This window comes from Tachyglossus aculeatus, chromosome 2, assembly GCF_015852505.1.
Source record: "Tachyglossus aculeatus isolate mTacAcu1 chromosome 2, mTacAcu1.pri, whole genome shotgun sequence".
In the NCBI taxonomy this organism is placed as follows: Eukaryota; Metazoa; Chordata; class Mammalia; order Monotremata; family Tachyglossidae; genus Tachyglossus; species Tachyglossus aculeatus.
Window position 1 is genome coordinate 154,279,240 of NC_052067.1, and position 22,616 is coordinate 154,301,855.

Below are 22,616 nucleotides of genomic sequence, written 5' to 3' on the forward strand. Positions count from 1 at the left end.
AAAGAAGTTTGAGAAGTGATGGGGAGTAAGCGCTCAATAAATACGATTGAATGAATGAATGAATGAAAGTAGAGTGGCATAGTGGAAAGCAAATAGTACTATGATTGTTGTAGCATGACGTAATGGTAAGAGCTTGGGGGTCCAAGGACATGGGTTCTAATCCTAACTCTGCCACTTAATATTAATAACAATAACAATAATAATAATAATGATGATGGTATTTGTTAAGCATCTACTATGTGCCAAGCACTGTTCTAAGCACTGGGTTAGAGACAAGGTAATCAGGTTGTCACACGTGGGGCTCACAGTCTTAATCCCCATTTTACAGATGAGGGAACTGAGGCACAGAGAAGTTAAATGAATTGCCCAAAGTCACACAGCTGATAAGTGGTGGAGCTGGGATTAGAACCCACGACTTGTGACTTTCAAGCCCATGCTCTTTCCACTAAGCCATGCTGTTTCTCTTGTCTTGTCTGTTGTGTGACCTTGGGCAATTCACTTAACTTCCCCATGCTCAGTTACCACAACTGAAAAATGGGGATTTAGACTGTGAGCCCCAGGTGGGACAGAGACTGTGCCCAATCCTATTTGCTCGTATGTAACCCAGAGTTTAGTACAGTGCCTGGCACATAGTAAGTGCTTAACAAATCCCACAATTCTCATTATTATTATTATTATTATTATTCTCCATGCCTCAGTTACCTCATCTGAAAAATGGTGATTATTCATTCAATCATATTTATTCATTCAATCGTATTTATTGATCGCCTACTATGTGCAGAGCATTGTACTAAAGTGCTTGGGAAGTGCAAGTCGGCAACATATAGAGATGGTCCCTACCCAACAGCGGGCTCACCGTCTTTTAGAGTGCGAGTGCGAGTTATGACCGCGAGCCCAGCATGGAACACGGACTGTGTCCAACCCGATCCGCTTGTCTCTACCCCAGTATTTAGTACATTGCCTGTCCCATCGTAAGTGCTTAACAAATACCATTAAAAAAAAAAAACAAAAGATGTGTCAAAACTATGTAGCAGAAGATGGAGGAAAGATGCCTCCTTTGTTAAACCACTAAACAGGAACACAGACACAAAAGTGGCACAAATTTGGAGCAACCTTGAGGACTGGCAGTGAGTCTCCAGAAAACTGAGCCTAGTCACCACTCTGTGCCCCTGAAATACCGACTCAGGACGAAAGATTTTCATTTGCAACGCATCTTCACTCCACTGACCAGGTCAACCCACTAGTCACCCATAATCCTGATGTTCATTCACAGTCTTTTAGACTGTGAGCCCACTGTTTGGTAGGGACTGTCTCTATATGTTGCCAATTTGTACTTCCCAAGCGCTTAGTACAGTGCTCTGCACGTAGTAAGCGCTCAATAAATACGATTGATGATGATGTTCATTAATAAGTGCCAGCAACACTTTATGCTGACACCAAATTCAGGGCCCTGTTTAATACATCGAAGATGCATGGTTACAGACATAAATAAGAAACAGATTCAAAAGGGCCAGCATGTCTTTGGAAAACCGACTAAGATTGGTGAGAGTGGCACATCGAGCTTCTTAAATAATACCGATTCATTGATTATCAAGTTGAAGTTCTACAAAGCTACAGTGCCATCCCACTGCTTTTAAAATTGAAAGGACTGGACCTCCTCCAGAAGACAGGTCCAGCTTCTTGAGTGGTTTCTCTGGCAGACCTACGGACTATACTCAACATCTAATGGCAGGAGAGTGATAACGAGGCGGATAGTTTCTGTCCCGGGTAATGCTCTGTCCGGTGTTAAGGGTGACAATGGCCAATGGCCTGAGCGTTGCTGACCCCACTGATGGGAGGGCTCCAGGATCCTGGCTAGTAGTGGGCCCGTGGTGCCTGCTTTTAGACTGTGAGCCCACCATTGGGTAGGGACTGTAGCTCTATATGTTGCCAATTTGTACTTCCCAAGCGCTAGGTACAGTGCTCTGCACACAGTAAGCGCTCAATAAATACGATTGATGATGATGATGATGAAGGGAGGAAGATTCATTCATTCATCGTAATGATTGAGCACTATACTAAGCACTTGGGATACTAAGACACATTCACTGCCTACAACGAGCTTACAGTGTGGAGGGCTGGGGGAGGATAGGTAAGAAGTTCCAGCTTTTCCAATCAATCAATCAATCAATCAATCATATTTATTGAGTGCTTACTGTGTACAGAGCACTGTACTAAGCGCTTGGGAAATACAAGTTGGCAACATATAGAGACGGTCCCTACCCAACAGTGGGCTCACAGTCTAGAAGGTTTCCAGAATATAGGAGGGTGGTCTCAGCAGTAGGAGGGGAGAGGTATCCTGCACACTTCCTTCTCAGATAGGAGCCCTGGTTCCAGCTCCTGATCACCTCATCTCACCAACCCCCTATATTCTGAAATCAAGTGGTGATGGAGCTCAGCCTGATCCTTCCAGGCTGCTTCCCTCCCACCCCACTTGCCACACTCAGCCCCACACCTGCCCCGGCAGCAGCCCAAACACCAACCCCCTATGCTCTGGAGAAGAAGCACGGCCTAGAGGAAGGAGCACAGACCTGAGAATCAGAAGGACCTGGGTTCTAATCCTGGCTCTGCACTTGTCTGCTATGTGATCTTGGGTAAGTCACTTGACTTCTCCGTGCTTCAGTTGCTTCTTCTGTAAAATGGGGATTCGGACTATGATTCCCAAAGTTGTGTGACTTTGGGCAAGTCACTTAACTTCTCTGTGCCTCAGTTCCCTCATCTGTAAAATGGGGATTAAGACTGTGAGCCCCCCATGGGACAACCTGATCACCTTATATCTCCCCCAGTGCTTAGAACAGTGCTTTGCACACAGTAAGCACTTAATGAATGCCATCATTATTGAGAAGCAGCGTGGCTCAGTGGAAAGAGCTCTGGCTTTGGAGTCAGAGGTCTTGGGTTCGAATCCCAGCTCCACCACATGTCAGCTGTGTGACCTTGGGAAAGTCACTTAACTTCTCTGAGCCTCAGTTATTTCATCTGTAAAATGGGGATTAAGATTGTGAGCCCCACGTGGGACAACATGATCATCTTGTATCCCCCCAGCGTTTAGAACAGTGCTCTGCACATAGTAAGTGCTTAACAAATGCCATTATTATTATTATAGGGGAAAGGAAAATTGTGATGAACAATTTGCTTGTATCCACCTCAGTGCTTATTACAGTTTCTGGCACATAGTAAGAGCTTAACAAATGCCTCAATTGTGGGTATTATTATTATTATCTGGAGTCCAGGGGGGATCTGGCTTCAGTAACTTGCCTCCGCCCAGTGCTCAAGCTATGGACACCTGCCTTATGGTGGCAACGGACCCAGGATGGGGGTTGGAGGGGAGGAGGAGGGTTGTCCCGGTGTGTCGCTCCAGGAAGAGCAGGCTCTGGTGAACACTGATTGACTGTGGGAGCAGATGCATCATCATCATCATCATCAATCGTATTTATTGAGTGCTTACTATGTGCAGAGCACTGTACTAAGTGCTTGGGAAGTACAAATTGACAACATATAGAGACAGTCCCTACCCAACAGTGGGCTCACAGTCTAAAAGATGCATGTTCTAATGGATACAGCATGGTCCTGGGCATCAGGAGGTCATGGGTTCTAATATTGGCTCTGCCACTTGTCTGCTGTGCAATCTTGGGAAAGTCACTTAGCTTCTCTGTGCCTCAGTTCCCTCATCTGTAAAATGGGGTTTAAAACTGTGAGCCCCATGTGGGACGGGGACTGTGTCCAACCCAATTATTTTGTATCTACCCCAGTGATGATGATGATAGCATTTATTAAGCGCTTACTATGTGCAAAGCACTGTTCTAAGCACTGGGGAGGTTACAAGGTGAGCAGGTTGTCCCAAGGGGGGCTCACAGTCTTAATCCCTGTTTTACAGATGAGGTAACTGAGGCACAGAGAAGTGAAGTGACTTGCCCAAAGTCACACAGCTGGCAACTGCCGGAGGCGGGATTTGAACCCATGACCTCTGACTCCAAAGCCCAGGCTCTTTCCCCTGAGCCAGTGCCTGGAACCTAGTAAGTGCTTAACAAACACCATAATAATAATTATTATTAATATTATTGATAAGCCTGCAATGAATGACAGGACATGGAGGATTTGCATTAGTAATTATAATAATGATCATTATTAATTATTATGCTACTTGTTAAATGCTTACTACATGCCAAGCACTGTTCTAAGTGCTGGGGTAGATACAAGCTACACAGGTTGGATGCAGTCCCTGTCCCACTTGGGGCTCATAGTCTTAATCCCCATTTTACAGATGAGGTATCTGAGGCCCAGAGACTCAATCAATCAATCAATCGTATTTATTGGGCACTTACTGTGTGCAGAGCACTGTACTAAGCGCTTGGGAAGTACAAGTTGGCATCATATAGAGACAGTCCCTACCCAACAGTGGGCTCACAGTCTAAAAGGTAAATGAGGCACAGAGAAGTGAAGTGACTTACCCAAGGTCACACAGCAGACATGTGGCAAAGCCAGGATTAGAATTCAGATCCTTCCTACCCCCAGATCAGTACTCTAGCCACTAAGCCACAGTGGGGGAGGGAATATATTAATGACCAAAGCAATAAAATCCCCTATTTGCAGGCAACCCACGCTCATCAACAGAGCTTCTTTTGGGTGAGATAGCTATAAACTGTAAACTCCTTGAGGGCAGGAAATGGATCTACCAACTCTGTTGTATTCTCTGCAGCACTTAATACATTTCTCTGCACATAGTAAGCACTCAATAAATACCACTGATTGATAGATAGATTGAGAATGGTTAGCAAGACACCCTAGTAACTACTGTAGAATGAATTTGGAGTGAGAAGGGGACCTGAAAACAGGGAGGGAGGAAAAATGTTTTAGGATATAGTAAATTGCTGTCTTTATGCTAGAGCGGTGGATTTCTGGGAGACCTTCGAAAAAGGCTGACAAGCCCGACTAACAGCAGCTGGGAGAGAAGGTGCTTTGTGGAGCTGTGTGAGGGCAATAGGCAAACAATCTAGGCAGATTGTTTCTGCATGGATGACACCCTGCCTGGTGGGGAAGGTGACAATGACCATAGATTTAAGCTGTGTTGGCCACAGTGCCAGGCAGAATCCACAGAAAAGCGGGGGATAGAGAGGTTTGGGACTCTGCTGGCAGCAACAACTGACTGATTTCTGCAGCCAAAGGCCAATCCAGCAGTCAATGACAGGCCATAGTGGGGCTGTCCTGGAGAGAATATGTAAATGGAAAAAGCAAAACTCAGATTTGCAGCTATTTGGATCCGTGAACATAGTTGTGAGCCCTTGAGGGAGGGAGGGAGAATAAAGTCACTAGAATCGGGACTAGAACCGGCATGGGGCTGCTGTAGGAGTGTTTCAAGACCTCGTCTCTCCGGGGAATGATAGCAAGTTCTGCCAAGAGGAAGGGGAGAGATGAGGTAAATGCACAGCAGAGCAAGGAACTAACTTTACCCACACATAATGTGGAAGAGAATGCAAACCCGGCATCAGTCATTTCAGTCATGTTCACGTGCATGGATAAGATCTCACCATCAGTATTCAGCATTCAAAATGAAGAACACTAAGATCCCTTCACAATCCAGTTCAGGGCTAAGGGTTGGAGTTACCACCGACAAGCTCGTGGTTGTGTTGCTAAAGCTATCCCCAGTTCCTACACAACATATGCATAGGCTTATAACTGGCTTGAAGTTTTTCATTCAATTGCTGCTAAGTTTGTTTTATAGGACACTTTCTCCAACTCTTATAGTAAGTATAAATGCATTTAGTTTTTCCTTTTACTTTGGTTAGGATCACCAAGGACTGTCTTGTTGCGGGTTTCATCGACGATAGATTTCCAGTTGCCTATCTCTGCTTATTGATCACTATCCAGGCTACAAATTTTTGATTTCTGACCAGTTAGCCAAGTATTTGAAAGACATGTCTCCATTTCTGCCGTCTGAAGTGTCCTACTGACATGCTGATGAAGTAACCAGCTCTTACCTGTACATGAATAATCATCGATTCGAATGTATCCTGTTTTACAGATGCACATGAAAGATCCTGGAGTGTTCACACACATGGCGTTCTCTCGGCAGTAGTGACGACCTTCTGCGCATTCGTCGATGTCTGTGAAAAGATCAGTGCGGTCAGTGGATGGGAAGTTGTTGAGCATCCCAAGATTCAGGTAATAACGGCCAACATTTTGTCATCTTTGCAGATCTCCATACCCTTAGGAGAAAGTGCTTTTGAACAATGTAGCAATTGTAAATGTGTTTGGAGGTTCTTTTTTAAAATCAGACACTGATGTGTTCAAAAACCAGAAACAGCATGAGCCTTTTGCAAACAGTTACGATGGGGTTTCAAAAATGCATTAGCATTGACCATTCTTTACTTCTTTTGAAATACTGGGACTTATATACCTATGATTGAAACCAATCCATCTCTAAGGTTTTTAAGAACGGTAACCTCAGTCTGCTTGGGAGCAAAAATTTGCCAGTCACTGACTCTAACATGTATTGCTTTAGTGCTATTATCACTAGCTCTCTATTTAGCAGCATATGGTGAGAAGAAATAAGTTTTCAACAAATACTAGAACTTAAAATGTTATGCTTAAAATTCTGATAACAACAGGTGGTCTACTCTCAACAGAAATACAGATATAGTCAACCCTTGTTCTAAGGAGATGAAATGGTTCGCGTGAAGATGTGTCAAGGCAGAAAAATTGATAAAAACAAGGTTTCAATTTTCATACAAGCTTTAGTTCCTCTGGTAGCTAGTTTGGAATTCAGAATCTACTAAACAGGAAGCCGTGAGTGGACCAGAAATCTGAGAGTCTGAAAATAATATCATTCCTTCTATTTTTCAAAAGATTCTTGGAGCCTGAAAGGGACTGAACAAACGTTTATCTGGATCCCTAGTCCTGTGTTGGGGACATACCTACCCTATCACTAATCAAAAAAAAAAAGTGAGCAGGAATATTGTACCTCTACCATTCTGGAGGATGTATCAGGACTCACCCCAGGATTGGGGCCATTTAGGGGTACCAACAGTAAAAATCAATCAGCGATATTTATTGAACATTGACTGTGTGCAGAATGCTCTACTAAGCACTTTGGAGAATATAATATTAGTGTGGCATAGAGGAAAGTGTACAGGCCTAGAAGTCAGAGAATCTGGGTTTTAATCCGAGTTCTGCCATTTTCTGTGTGACCTTGGGCTAATTACTTAACTTCTCTGTGCCTGTTTTCTCATCTATGAATTGGGGATACAATCCTACTCCCTCCTACTTAGACTGTGAGCCTGAGGTGGGACTGTGACTGAGTGCAATATGATTATCTTGTATCTACCCAGGACATAGTACAGTGCTTCACACAAAGTAGTGCTTAACAAATACCAGAACCATTATCATTATCAATAAAATTCATTTGATCGTATTTATTGAGTGCTTACTTGTGCAAAGCACTGTACTAAGCTCTTGGGAGAGTACAATATAACAACAGACACATTCCTGCCTACGATGAGCTCATATTATCATTATTATTATTAATTATCCGCCCTTTCCTCTCCATCCAAACTGCTACCCTGCTCATTCAAGCTCTCATCCTATCCCATCTGGACTACTGCACCAGCCTTCTCTCTGATCTCCCATCCTCGTGTCTCTCTCCACTTCAATCCATACTTCATGCTGCTGCCCGGATTATCTTTGTCCAGAAACGCTCTGGGCATATTACTCCCCTCCTCAAAAATCTCCAGTGGCTACCAATCAATCTGCGCATCAGGCAGAAACTCCTCACCCTGGGCTTCAAGGCTGTCCATCCCCTCGCCCCCTCCTACCTCACCTCCCTTCTCTCCTTCTACTGCCCAGCCCGCCACCTCCGCTCCTCCACCGCTAATCTCCTCACTGTACCTCGCTCTCGCGTGTCCCGCCGTCGACCCCCGGCCCACGTAATCCCCCTGGCCTGGAATGCCCTCTCTCTGCCCCTCCGCCAAGCTAGCTCTCTTCCTCCCTTCAAGGCCCTGCTGAGAGCTCACCTCCTCCAGGAGGCCTTCCCAGACTGAGCCCCTTCCTTCTTCTCCCCCTCGTCCCCCTCTCCATCCCCCCATCTTACCTCCTTCCCTTCCCCACAGCACCTGTATATATGTATATATGGTTGTACATATTTATTACTCTATTTATTTATTTATTTATTTATTTATTTTACTTGTACATTTCTATCCTATTTATTTTATTTTGTTGGTATGTTTGGTTCTGTTCTCTGTCTCCCCCTTTTAGACTGTGAGCCCACTGTTGGGTAGGGACTGTCTCTATGTGTTGCCAATTTGTACTTCCCAAGCACTTAGTACAGTGCTCTGCACATAGTAAGCGCTCAATAAATACGATTGATTGATTGATTGATTGATTATTATTGTAGTATAGTGCAGTTCATGGACAGTATCCCTGCCTTCAAGAAGCTTACAAGCTTAGAGTCCGTGATGGGGTATTATAGGAAGAGACACAGGCAGGTGGATGTTAATAATGAAAAAAAAGAACTGGGCTTTAATGGTAGTTCTGTCATTTTTGTTAATCAGGAAGAGACAGTATCACTGAAGATTCAGTACAGGGCATTGTCCTTTCACTGCAGGGACCTTCCTGTTATTCCCATATGTGGGGTAGGGAAGGAAGGATGAGCCCCTGGGGGCTGAAGGGGAGGATCCCAGATCGAATGATGTTTTGTGAGTTAATGATTTGCATCTAGCATTATTTCTATTTGTTCTGATGACTTGACACCTGTCCACATGTTTTGTTTTGTTGTCCGTCTCCCCCTTCTAGACTGTGAGCCCGTTGTTGGGTAGGGACCGTCTCTATATGTTGCCAACTTGTACTTCCCAAGCACTTAGTACAGTGCTCTGTACACAGTAAGTGCTCAATAAATACGATTGAATGAATGAATGAAATAATGTAAAATGTGGTGAGAAACAGGATTTTAATTATGGAGGTAATAACCCATGTTCCATTTCTCCCAACCCAGGACACAGTATAATATAAGTTTCATTTTTTATTTGCCAAAGCAATCAACTGAGAAGCAACATGGCCTAATGGATAGAGTGAGATGGAGGCTGGTAGTCAGAAGGACCTGGGTTCTAATCTTGGCTCAGCCACTTGTCTGCTGCATGACCTTGGGCAAGTCAATTCACTTCCTCTGTCCCTCAGTTACCTCATCTGTTAAATGGGGATTAAGACTGTGAGCCCCACATAGGCCAGGGACTGTGTCCAACCTGATTAGCTTGTATCCACCCAAGGGCTCAGAACAATGCCTAGGTCATAGTAAGCATTTAACACATACCATAAAAAAGGCTCTTTTAGGATTAGAGAACATTAGTATAGCTCACCAATATCCTATTGTCTGAGTTAAAATTCTGATTTAACACATTTACTTATCTTAAACCTCTGGCACTACTGCCCCTTTAGACTGTAAGCTTGCTGTAGACAGAGAATGTGTCTATTATATTGCTGTGTTGTACTCTCCCAAGCTCTTAGTACAGGGCTCTGCACACAGTAAGTGCTCAATAAATATAATTGATTGATGGAGCAGAGATCTTGGGGTATTTCTGAAAGTAAAAGAGTTTATCTTAATTTGATGCTGTTGGAGAATTCCGTTAACACAGTAATGGACATTAATGGTTTAGTGCATAGCCAATAAAGTTTTTGATGTTAATCAGTACAAAAAGAGAATGAGTGCCTCCAATATTTCTGTGTACCAGAGAATAATATACACTAATTAATAATAATAATAATAATTATGGTATTTGTTAAGTGCTACTAAGCAGTGTGGCTCAGTGGAAAGAGTATGGGCTTGGGAGTCTAAGGTCATGGGTTCGAATCCCATCTCCAACACTTTTCTGCTGAGTGACTTTGGGCAAATCACTTAACTTCTCTGGGTCTCAGTTACCTCATCTGGAAAATGGGGATCAAGACTGTGAGCCCCACGTGGGACAACCTGATCACCTTGTATCCCCACAGCACTTAGTACAGTGCTTTGCACATAGTAAGTGCTTAACATTATTATTATTATTATTATCATTATGTGCCATGCACTGTTCTAAGCCCTGGGGTAGATACAAGGTAATCAGGTTGCCCAACGTGGGGCTCACAGTCTTAATTCCCATTTTACAGAAGAGGTAACTGAGGCACAGTAAAGTTAAGTGGCTAGTCCAAGGTCATACAGCAGACAAGTGGTGGAGCCAGGATTAGAACCCATGTCTTCTGAATCCCAAGCCCATGCTTTTTCTTCTGAGCCACGCTATTTCTCTAGTGTGGGTTCAAGTCTGAGGTTTGATTCTTGGTCCACTCTCTGTGAAATGAAATAATAATAATAATAATAATAATAATAATAATAATAATAATAATGGCATTTATTAAGCACTTACTATGTGCAAAGCACTGTTCTAAGCACTGGGGAGGTTACAAGGTGATCAGATTGTCCCATGGGGGGCTTACAGTTTTAATCCCCATTTTCCAGATGAGGTAACTGAGGCACAGAGAAGTGAAGTGACTTGCCCAAAGTCACACAGCAGACAGTTGGCAGAGCCGGGATTTGAACCCATGACCTCTGACTCCAAAGCCCTGACTCTTTCCATTGAGCCATGCTGCTTCTCGACTACTTCTCGAAATACTAGACTATTGCTGTAGATGCAGAGATCAATGCACTTAAGTCACAGAGAACTAGATAACAGTTGAATGCCGGTAAATGCAGTGGAGGATCAGGGAGAAGAACAAGAATGGTATTTTGAGAGTTAACGTGCATGGATTTCAGAAATAAGGATGGAGTACAGCTAAATCCTACTCTGGAAGGAAATGTGCAAGAATCTGTTATCCAAATGAAGCAGCTATACCGAATATATTGTATATTTTCAACAGCCGCAGTGCTTGACACATAGTAAGTGCTTAACAAATGCCATCATTAGGAAACGTTCATTGTGTTGAGCCAGTAGGCCGTTCTTGAACCAAAAAAACGTAGGAGAGGTGGTGAGGATGGCTAGCCTGCTAGGAACTGAAATTATTCATCATGGAGTAGTGGAAAGAGCACAGTACTGGGAGTCGAGAGAGATGCAAGTTCCAATCCTGGCTCCGCCACTTGCCTGTGTAACCTTGAACGAGGTACTTAACTTCTCTGTGCCTCGACTGTTTCATCTGTAAAATGAGACAGATCTATTCCTTCTCCCGCTGAAACCGTGAGTCAAATGTGGAATAGGGACTGTATCTGATCAGATTTCCTTGTATCTACACAGCACTTAGCATATTTCTTGGCACAGCAATGCCACGATTATTATTAGGGAATAATAACTCTTACAAAATGGTGGTGACTGAGCATTTTACCCCTGAGTATTGAACAGGGCTAAATGGGCTCCATCTATAATAATAATAATGGCATTTGTTAAGCGCTTACTATGTGCAAAGCACTGTTCTAAGCGCTAGCGGGATACCAGGTGATCACGTTGTCCCACGTGGGACTCACAGTCTTAATCCCCATTTTACAGATGAAGTAACTGAGGCTCAGAGAAGTTAAGTGACTTGCCCAAGGTCACACAGCAGACATGTGGGGGAGCCGGGATTAGAACCCATGACCTCTAACTCCCAAGCCTGTGCTCTTTCCACTGAGCCACGCTGCTTCTCTTCTGTAGCAGGAGGAAGGTGGCTATAAGGAAGAATTTTGTAGCAGTAATAGTAGTAGTAGTATTTATGGACAACTTCTGGGTTTTTTTCTAATGATACTTGTTTAGCACTTACTGTGTGCTAGGCATTGTACTAAGCACTGGGGTAGATACAGGTTAGTCAGGTTGGACACGGTCCATGTCCCACTTGGGGCTCACAGTCTTAATCCCCATTTTAAAAATGAGATAACTGAGTCACAGAGGAATTAAGTGATTTGCCCAAGTGGTGGAGCCAGAATTACAACGCAGGTTCTTCTGACTCTCAGACCGATGCTCTATCCACTAAATAAGCAGCATGGCTCAGTGAAAAGAGCATGGGCTTTGGAGTCAGAGGTCATGGGTTCAAATCCCAGCTTCGACGCTTGTCAGCTGTGTGACTTTGGGCAAATCACTTAAGTTCTCTGTGCCTCAGTTACCTCATCTGTAAAATGGGGATTAAGACCGTGAGCCCCCGTGGGACAACCTTATCACCTTGTAACCTCCCCAGCACTTAGAGCAGTGCTTTGCACATAGTAAGCACTTAATAAATGCCATTGTTATTATTATTATTATTATTAAATCATGCTGCTTCTCTAAAGCTCTAACTCCTTGGGAAGTACAATATAAAGATATGATGTTTCCTGCCCACAAAACGTTCGCATTTTAACAGAGTTTCCTGACCATTAGTAGCCATTCAGAAGGGGTTTCTGAGGGAAGTTGTGGAATAACCTTCTCTGGATGTCTTTAAAATTCAATCTATTCCATCAGGATGTTCGTGCTCCTTTCCATTCTTATGACTGTGTGATTCTTGGACTGCTGTGCTATGCTTTGCAATAATTCTGTTTCAGCTTGGCCATTATTCTAGGATGCTGAGATTCTATGCTTGCATAGTGTCCGTCTAGTTTCTTTGAGACCCAGCTTAAACAATTTGTATGGCTGATGAAAATAAATATGCAATTTATTGAAAAGAAAGTGCCTCATCGGAGCCATGCTATTGTTAAGGAAAAATAGATATCCCTTGCTAACTCATTTCAGTGGCACATAAATATTCACTATCCTTTCTCTGAGAATTCAGTTTCTCCTGCTAAGTAACAGGTTCAGTGCCTTATACTGGTGCCTTGTACTGGTGCAGTGCAGTTGGTAGATGCTTTGGAATTCTTTGTCGATTAAGTTTTTTGGTAGGAAATGAATCATACTACTGTGTGTCAAATCCAATTTGTCATTTATATGCTAAGGGACCATAATAATAATTAATGATACTTGTGGTGTTTGGTAAGCATCACTATATGTGTCGTGCTCTGTCATGGTAGAGAAGTAGTGTGTCTCAGTGGAAAGAGCACGGGCTTGAAAGTCAGGGGTCATGGGTTCTAATCCTGACCCTGCCACCTTTCAGCTGTGTGACTTTGGGCAAGTAACGTTCATTCATTCATTCAGTCGTATTTATTGAGTGCTTACTGTTTGCAGAGCACTGTACTATGTGCTTGGGAAGTACAAGTCGGCAACATATACAGACGGTCCCTACCCAACAACGGGCTCACAGTCTAGAAGGGGGAGACAGACAACAAAACAAAACATGGAGACAGGTGTCAAAATCATCAGAACAAATAGAATTATAGCCATATGCACACCAATAACAAAATAAATAGAATAGTAAATATGTACAAGTAAAATAAATAGAGTAATAAATCCATATGAATATATACAAGTGCTGTAGGGAGGGGAAGGAGGTAGGGAAGGGGGGTAGGGAGGAGGCTCAGTCTGGGAAGGCCTCCTGGAGGAGGTGAGCTCTCAGTATTTGCCCACTTAATTTCTCGATATCCCAGTTACCTCATCTGTAAAATGGGGATTAAGACTGTGAGCCCCACGTGGGACAACCTGTTAACCTTGTATCTACCCCAGCGCTTAGAACAGTGCTTGGCACATAATAAGCACTTAACAAATGCCATCATTATTATCCATTCATTCAATCGTATTTATTGAGTGCTTACTGTGTGCAGAGCACTGTACTAAGCACTTGGGAAGTACAAGTTGGCAACATATAGAGTTATTCTTATGCTCGACACAAAGTACAGGGGTAAATAAAGATAATCAGGTCAGATTCAGTCCCTGTCCTGAAAGGGACTCACAGTCTAAAGAGAGAGAACAGGCATTGGATCTCCATTTTAAAGATGAAGAAACTGAGGCAAAGAGAAATTAATTAACTTTCCCAAGTCACACAGCAGGGGAATGGCAGTCGGGATTGGAACCTGGCTCCTCTGAATCCCAGGTCCATGCTCTTTCCATTAGGCCACATTGTTCCTCATGAAAAGTGTATGTTTTTCTGAGGTTAAAGAAGCAATTTATTTTGCATCTGAAATCTAGAACTCCACTTCTATAGTTGTAGGTTCTTTTGCTCCAAGTTCTAAGTCTCTTGGGCCTGAAATACAAGTTTGAATGATTCAAATAGTTTCTGAAGCTCAATGTTTGGTTCCTAGATAGATTACACATTAAGATATTATAATGAGGAAAGTGGGGGAATGGGATGATCCAGAGCCCAAACAGCTTACAAATGCTAATACCAATTCTTTTGCGGTCCTTATTAAGGGCTGTATCCATTTGCCAGCATCTTTAACGTAGAAAATATTTGAAAGAGCAATCATCTGACTTTTCCAAACATTCGAGGATGAAATGATAATGAAGTAATGAATACAGCACATTGGAAATTCGACTATGGGTTTCCTGGCCTTTCAATGGGAAGTGTTAAGAAAGGCGTGAGAGCCAACCTCTGTGATAACACTAGGACTGACTGAACTCTTTTTTTGCTGTGAAGCTGCCAATTTAAGAATGGGATGTGGAATTTTAATTGCCTGTATCTAAGGAACAGAGTTTGCCATTCTCTTTTCTGGCCAACTTGGAGACATTGCCCTGTCCTGTTGGGTTTGAAAGTTCATTAAGTCAAAACCATTTTTTTCCAGGGAGGTTGCATATTCATTCAAAACACTGAAAAGTAATCAAACTAAAAATGCATACTTATTTTACTAGAGGCCAGGATTCTAATCACGAAATATCCAACTTTACTAAATGTTCTTAGTGCCTATCTAATGTGACACTAGGGCTTTCAGAAAAACTATGGAGTCATTACAATTTCCTGAATTGTCTCATTTGCATGTAAATAATTGACAAAACTGTAGTTCTAAACTTGAAAATCCTGGTCAATTTTTAGTGTGGGTTATACAAGTAGTGGACTCGGCTCAAAAACAAAAGTAGAAAACATAAACCGCGGTGCAGCTTCCTTAAATTCATAGAAACAATTATTAATGCAGAAACTTTACAAAATCTTCTCTGGTAGCACATGCCTCACCATATATTAACAGGTAAAACTATTTTGCGAATATTTAAGAAGTTCATAGCCGTTTCAGCATCTTTCAGCTTTACACACTGGAGCTAATCCTAGTCTCAGTACTTATGTAGATATAGATAGTCAAAAGTGGATATTAAAAAGTGGATATTTATTAAAACCACAAACAGGGTATGGCTCACCCTAACCCTGAATTCCCAGATTTTCTTCACTGTTCATCTTGCCTCCCAGGCGTGACTCTCCTTCCTGTCAGAGTAGAAATCTCAGGAAAATCTGTTTTTGCTCCTCAAAATGTCAATTGCTAAACCCACTCATTTCTTCTCTTCAACAAAATTTTAATCTACTCATTCCTCCATATCTCTACCGCTAAATCATTCATCCAGACTCTGATGCTCTCATTTATGGACTCCTGAAATTCCTTCTTTCCTGGGCACACCCTCAGCAGTCTCCTCCTCTTTCAAAACATTATGTCTGCTGAGTAACCTATTCTTAGAGAAGCAGCGTGGATCAGTAGAAAGAGCACGGCCTTGGGAGTCAGAGGTCATGGGTTCTAATCCTGCCTCCACCACTTGTTAGCTGTGTGACTTTGGGCAAGTCACTTAACTTCTCTGTGCCTCAGTTACCTCATCTGTAAAATGGGGATTAAGACTGTGAGCCCCACGTGGAACAACCTGATCACCTTGTATCCACCCCAGTGCTTAGAACAGTGCTTTCCACGTAGTAAGCACTTAACAAATGCCATTTTTATTATTATTATAAAAATCAATCAATCAGTGAAATTTTTTGAGAGCTTATTAAGTGAAAAGTACTGTGTTATGCACTTGGAAGAATATGACAGGGTTGATACCATGGCTCAGTGGAAAGAGCATGGGCTTGGGAGTCAGAGGTCATGGGTTCTAATCCTGGCGCTCCACCACTTGTTAGCTGTGTGACTTTGGGCAAGTCACTTTACTTCTCTGTGCCTCAGGTCTCTCATCTGTAAAATGGGGATTAAGACTGTGAGCCCCACGTGGGACAACCTTGATTACCTTGTATCCCCCCAGTGCTTAGAACAGTGCTTGGCACATAGTAAGCGCTTAACAAATACCAACATTATTATTGTTACAGTCTAGAGGAAGAGACATAAAATAAAAATCAATCAATCAATTTTGAGAGTTGATTTTGTGAAGAGCACTTTACTAAGCATTTGGAAAAATGCAACAGAGTTTGGAGAGCTGTTTCCTGCCCACAATGAGCTTACAGTTTAGACGGAGAGACAATCAATGATGTAAATAAATAAATTACAGGTATGTATACATAAGTCCTTAGGGGCTGGGGCTAGGGTGAATATTAAGAGCTTAAAGGATACAGATCCAAGTGCAAGGGTGATGGAGAAGGGAGTAGGTATTTCTATTCATATGTAAGAGTTTATGGATAAAGAAGCAACTCACCACTCTACATGCATGTAAAGATTGTCAATCAATCAATCAATCGTATTTATTGAGCACTTACTGTGTGCAGAGCACTGTACTAAGCGCTTGGGAAGAACAAGTTGGCAACATATAGAGACAATCCCTACCCAACAGTGGGCTCACAGTCTAGAAGGGGGACACAGAGAACAAAACCAAACATATTAACAAAATAAAATGCAACATGCTCCCTCTTGGTCTCAGGCTTTGTTAAAATCTGTCCACCCTTTTAGCACTTGATAGTCACCCCGCCCTCAACCTCACAGTACTTATGTTTATGCCCATAATTTATCCACTGCATGTGTTCCTTCATGGCTAGTACACAATATATAAGAAAGAGACAGAAATAAACACGGATTCAGCGAACAGAGACAGAATCAGTCCTGAGAACTGCAGTAACAGTAGGTTAAGCATTTACTGTGTGAGGAGAACTATACTAAGTTCTGGGAGGGAATGGAGAGGTGAGAATTAGATGTGATCAAGAGACTCAATCTAAGGGTAAAAGTCAGGAGTGGGGAACCAGACAGGCTCTTAAGGAAAGAAAAAGAGCGAGAGACAGTACCAATAAGGAGACTCACGGACCCAGTGAGAGGCAGAGAGACACTCCCAAAAGGGAAATGAGAAGGACTGCCCTGACCCCTTGCCTCAGGATTTGGATAAACTCGGGTCTTCCTGTCCTGGGGGGCTGAAGAAGTTCCACAGCTCCCTGGAGAATCAGGGTGAGCCCCACTGATTTGGACTGAGGAGCTGTTATTCAGCTCCCATTTGGCAAACTTCAGCTTCCATGAATCCCAGCTGACATTCACAGTTTCTTAATAATAATGATGATGATAATGATACTTGTTAAGCGCTTACTATGTGCCAAGCACTGTTCTAGGCATTAGGGTAGGTACAAGGTAATCAGGTTGTCCCACATGGGGCTCACAGTCTTAATCCCCATTTTACAGTTGAGGTAACTAAGGCCCAGAGAAGTTAAGTGGCTTGCCCAAGGTCACAGCAGACAACTGGCAGAGCTGGGATTAGAACCACGTCCTCTGACTCCTAAACCTGTGCTCTTTCCACTAAGCCATGGTGCTTCTCAAGATCAGTTATAATCATTCACCTGCCTGGGGAGTTCAGGTTCGATCAATCAGTCAATTATATTTATTGAATGCTTACTGGGTGCAGAGCACTTATGCTAGGCACTTTGAAAAGTACAATATAACAGACATATTCCCTGCCCACAGATGGCCTTACTCTGTCAGTTTCACCTCAGAGACAAGAATGACCAGCTCCCTTTGGTGCTCTGGTTGGGAGTAAGAGTGTCCCAGGTGTTGTTAACATCTAACATCAATTTTCTTCATTTATTTCTTTTTTGTTAATGATATTTCTTAAGCACATACTATGTGCCAGGCACTGTACTAAGTACTATGGTGGATACAAGTTACTAAGAGGCTCCCAGTCCTAATCCCCATTTTACAGACAAGGGATCTGAGGCACAGATAAATTAGTGACTTGCCCAAGGTCACACAGCAGACAAGTCCTATTTATCATCCGCCCACTAGACTGTATTGATTTTGGAAAGTCTCACGATCATCACGTCTTCTTTCTTAGGGGCCTCCAGGTATAATGGATAGTGCACAGTCACTCAAAGATATGATGGTCCATTCATTCATTCAGTCATATTTATTGATCGCTTACTGTGTGCAGAGCACTGTATGAAGCACTTGGGAAGTACAATTCAGTAACAAATAGAGGCAATCCCTGCCCGCAATGGGCTTACAGTCTAGAAGCTGGTTCACAGCCTGTTGGGAGTTTGCAGCTTCCCAAAACACAGATCAGCCTTCCTTAGTCCTTCATGGCCTATCTGTCTCTTAATCCCAGCTCTCCCAATTGCCTTCTGTGTGACTTTGGGCAAATCACTTAACTTCTCTGTGCCTCTGTTTCCTCATCTGTAGAATGGAGATTAAATGCCTGTTGACCCTCTTTCTTAAACTGTGAGCCCCATGTGGGAAAGGGGCCATGTCCAACCGGATTAACTTGTATCTACTCACATGCTTAGAATGGTGCTTGACACATAGTATGTATTATTTTTATAATTATTATTCTTCTCCTAATCACCACTCCAGATAGCACCTATCCAGGAGGTTTTCTTCCATTGGAATTCCAGCTGCATTCTATTGCCTCCAGTCAAATCCCAACCCGCCTCCTTCCACTCCATGCACTCACGTAGCTATTGTATCTGTGTGTACGTGCATATGCTAATTGGACATTTTTCTACCTTGTTTCCTATATTAAACTGTATGCTCTCTAACTGCAGGGACCATGTTTAATCTTTAAAACATATCCCTAAGCCCCCAGTACAGTGTTATAAATGTTGCAGGCATCAATAAATGCTTCTTAAATAACCAATTGAGGATCATAGTAGTAAACAACAAGCATTCTCTTTCTCTATATGATGCACTGCTTAATACAGATATAATGAAAATATATGTATTTGATATAGGCCATCCTGAGATAAAAGAGGTGTGCTTGTTGTTTTTATCGTTTTTCTCCAAAAGATTTATATTGAACTGTTTGAAATGGATAGAATTTTAAGACCCTAAAAAAGGAGGCAAGAAAATATTTTGAACACACCAAACATCTGGGATAGAGATCTGCCCAAGGACACTGAGATCTCTCCACCAAGCTGCCTCAGGTGAACTCCTGTGGATGAAGAGTAGGCATTCCTTCATCTTCCCTCTCCCTGCAGCCCTGACTGAATCCACCAGACACCCAAGTGACAAGGACCTGGATTTTTACATATCAACAGCTGCCTGCTTTTACATCAACTCAGCCTCTAGTTTACTTCCAATCTCTCATCTCTTCACTCTCGAGGACCAGGGACCTGCATAGAATTCAACAATTTACAAAGGAAACCACCAGTCTAAGCAGTTATTGCTCTTGATAACCTCACCTACACTCAAACTTCTCTGACCTCACCGTGTCCCCTCAATCCCCATCGTAGAATCAGTCCATTCCTGTCCTTCCTCCCCAGGGCCCCTCCTCCTCCCCCTCCATCCAACCCCTCCCTACCCCTTTCCCCACCTCCACCAACCTCCCCCGACCCCAACCCTGTTATCCTATTCCAGCGCCACCCGTCATCTCCCTTGAGCAAGTTGTCGACACCCACTGTCTCAAGTTCCTCTGTTCCAGTTCTTCCCACCATCCCTTCCAACATGGCTCCCATCCCCTTTACTGTACAGAAACCAGCCTCTCAAAGGTTGCAAATGATCTCCTCTTGCCAAATTCAATGACCTCTAAATCATCCTAATCCCCCTCAACCTCTCGGCTACCTTCTCTTTTTCTCCCCTTCTTCTCTTCAATGCTGTCAACCATCTCCTTTTCCTGGAAACACTATCCAACATCGGCTTCACTGACACTGTCCCATCCCAGTTCTCCTCTTAACTCTTTGGCCATTCATTCTCAGTATCTTTCATGGGCTCTTCCTCTGCCTCCCACCCCTTAACTGTAGGAGTGCCTCGAAGTTCAGTTCTGAGTCCCCAGCTATTCTCCATCTACACCCACTCCCTTGGAGAACTAATTCACTCTGATGACTTCAACTACCACCTCTATGCAGATGATTTCCAAATATACAACTCTAGCCCTGAACTTTCTCCCTCTCTGCAGTCTCGTATTTCCTCCTGCCTTCAAGACATCTCTTCTTGAATGTCCCACGAACACCTCAAACATAACATGTCCAAAACTGAACTTCTTATCTTCCCACCCAAACCCTGTCCTCCACCTGATTTTTCCCTAACTGTAGACAGCACCACCATTTTTCCTGTCTCATATGTCCATAACCTTTGCATTAAACATGACTCATTCATTCATTCAATCATATTTATCGAGCGCTTACTGCGTGCAGAGCACTGTACTAAGAGCTTGGGAAGTACAAGTTGGCAACACAAAGAGACAGTCCCTACCCAACAATTGGCTCACAGTCTAGAAGGGGGTGACGGACAACAAAACAAAACATGTGGACAGATGTCAAATCATCAAAATAAATAGAAAGAAAGGTAGATGCACATCATTAACAAAATAAATAGAATAGTCAGTATGTACAAGTAAAATAAATAGAGTAATAAATCTGTACAAACATATATACAGGTGCTGTGGGGAGGGGAAAGAGGTAGGGCGGGGGGGGATGGGGAGGAGGAGAGGAAAAAGGGGACTCAGTCTGGGACTCCTCTCTATCATTCAACACAAATATCTCTAAATCCCGTAAATTCAACCTTCACAACATTTCTAAATTCCACCCTTTCCTCTCCTTCCACACTGCTATCACATTGAACTACTATCTCACCTTAATTTCTATATCAGTTTCCTTGCCGACTGACCTGACTCCTGTCTCTCCCACCACAGTCAATACTTCACTCTGCTGCTCAGATCATTTTTCTATGACAATGTTCAGTCCATGTTTCCCTAATCCTCAAGAATCTCCTGTGGTTGACCATTTACCACACTTCAAACAGAAACTCCTTACCAGCATCTTTAAACACTCAATCACCTTGCCCTAAACTATCCTATCCTAGTGTCTGGAGATTGGACAAGTGGAAACTGGAAGCTCAAATGGCCTGGAAGGATAGGTAACAAATACCGGCCACCTCTGATGTTCTGGGCAATGGATAGAGATTTGCAGCATCCAGCTGCATGCCATCTCTGCCCTGCCTTCACCAAGTGAGGGGCCATGGGATACATGAGTGTCCTGCTCATGGAGCTGGAAGCTAGGATGCTTCATCACATGACTGTAAAACATAAGTGAACTCTTCCCGACTCGGAAGCATTTATGGGTGGGAGCTAGATGCTTCTCCACATGTGTGGAAAGCATAAATGTATTCCCCCACCAAGGGGGAAAGCATCTGTGGGTGGGAGCTAGATAATTGGCCACGTGCGAGGAATGCATATGTGCATTCCTCCTGAGAGGGAAGTTCACTTTGCTGCGTGTGAATACCTAAAATAAGTATATTCTTCCCAAAGGGAAGTTGAATTCTCCATGTAGAATAAAATTTTGCATGGTTCAGCCTTTCAGACTCTGGTCTTTCACTCTCACTATGCCAATCCTCAAATCCATCCCCAAGCAGCAGGTGACAAACTCCCTCCCTCAGATACAGAGCAGAGGGATAGTAGGCTTCAATGAATGATTTTCTCCTGATTTCAATATATAATACCATGTTAGTCACATATAAATGAAAATTGTTTCTCAGGTGGTGAGACTGAAAGGCAGGCATAACATACAATGTTGAATGAGAATGGAAGAACTGGTAATCCAGGTTTGGTGATCAAAATGTTACTTGGCCTACATTTTAGATCTCTAACCCTAACTTGATACTGTACACACAAAATCAGTGGAGGATAAATGAATTCTAGACAGTGAGCCCGCTGTTGGGTAGGGACCGTCCCTATATGTTGCCAACTTGTACTTCCCAAGCGCTTAGTACAGTGCTCTGCACACAGTAAGCACTCAATAAATACAATTGAATGAATGAATGAATGAATGAATGAATTGCATGGAAGTCTCAGTTCCGTATCCCAATTCTGAAAAGCTGAGAGAAATCCTCAAAACATGATCTAGAACAATTAATTATTCACCCACTGTCTCAAATTCCTCTCCTCCAATTCTCTCCTCAACCCTCTCCATTCTGGTTACCGTCCCCTTCACTCCACAGAAACTGCCCTCTCAAAGGTAACAAATGATCTCCTTCTTGCCAAATCCATTGACCTCTACTCCATACTAATCCTCCTTGACCTTTCAGCTGCCTTCAACATTGCTGACTATCCCCTTCTCTTGGAAGCATTATCCAACCTCAGTTCCATTGACACTGTCCCTCCTTGGTTCTCCTCCTAACTCTCTGGACATTCATTCTCAGTCCCGTTTCCTAGCTCCTCCTTTGCCTCCTACCCCCTAATTGTGGGTGTCCCTCAAGGTTCAGGTCAGTTCTGGGTCCCCTTCTATTCTCCATCTATGCCCACTCCCTTGGAGAACTCGATCGCTCCCATCACCTCTATGCAGATTATTACCCAATCTACATCCCTCTCTGCAGTTTTGCGTCTCCTCCTGCCTTCAAGACATCTCTACTTGGTTGCCTTGCCATCCCTTCAAGCTTAACATTTCTGAAACAGAACTCC

The 22,616-nt window shown here is 43.1% G+C and overlaps 1 protein-coding gene across 3 annotated transcripts in view; it reads right to left on the reverse strand.

Moving 5' to 3' along the window:
- The window catches only part of NELL2 (neural EGFL like 2), a 445,624-nt gene that overhangs the window by 181,973 nt on the left and 241,035 nt on the right, over positions 1 to 22,616 (reverse strand). For all 3 annotated transcript variants that reach the window (XM_038740515.1, XM_038740525.1, XM_038740506.1), the window contains exon 13: positions 6,015 to 6,140. In XM_038740515.1, coding sequence (XP_038596443.1) covers positions 6,015 to 6,140 — 126 coding nt within the window. The remainder of the gene's footprint in view (positions 1 to 6,014; positions 6,141 to 22,616) is intronic.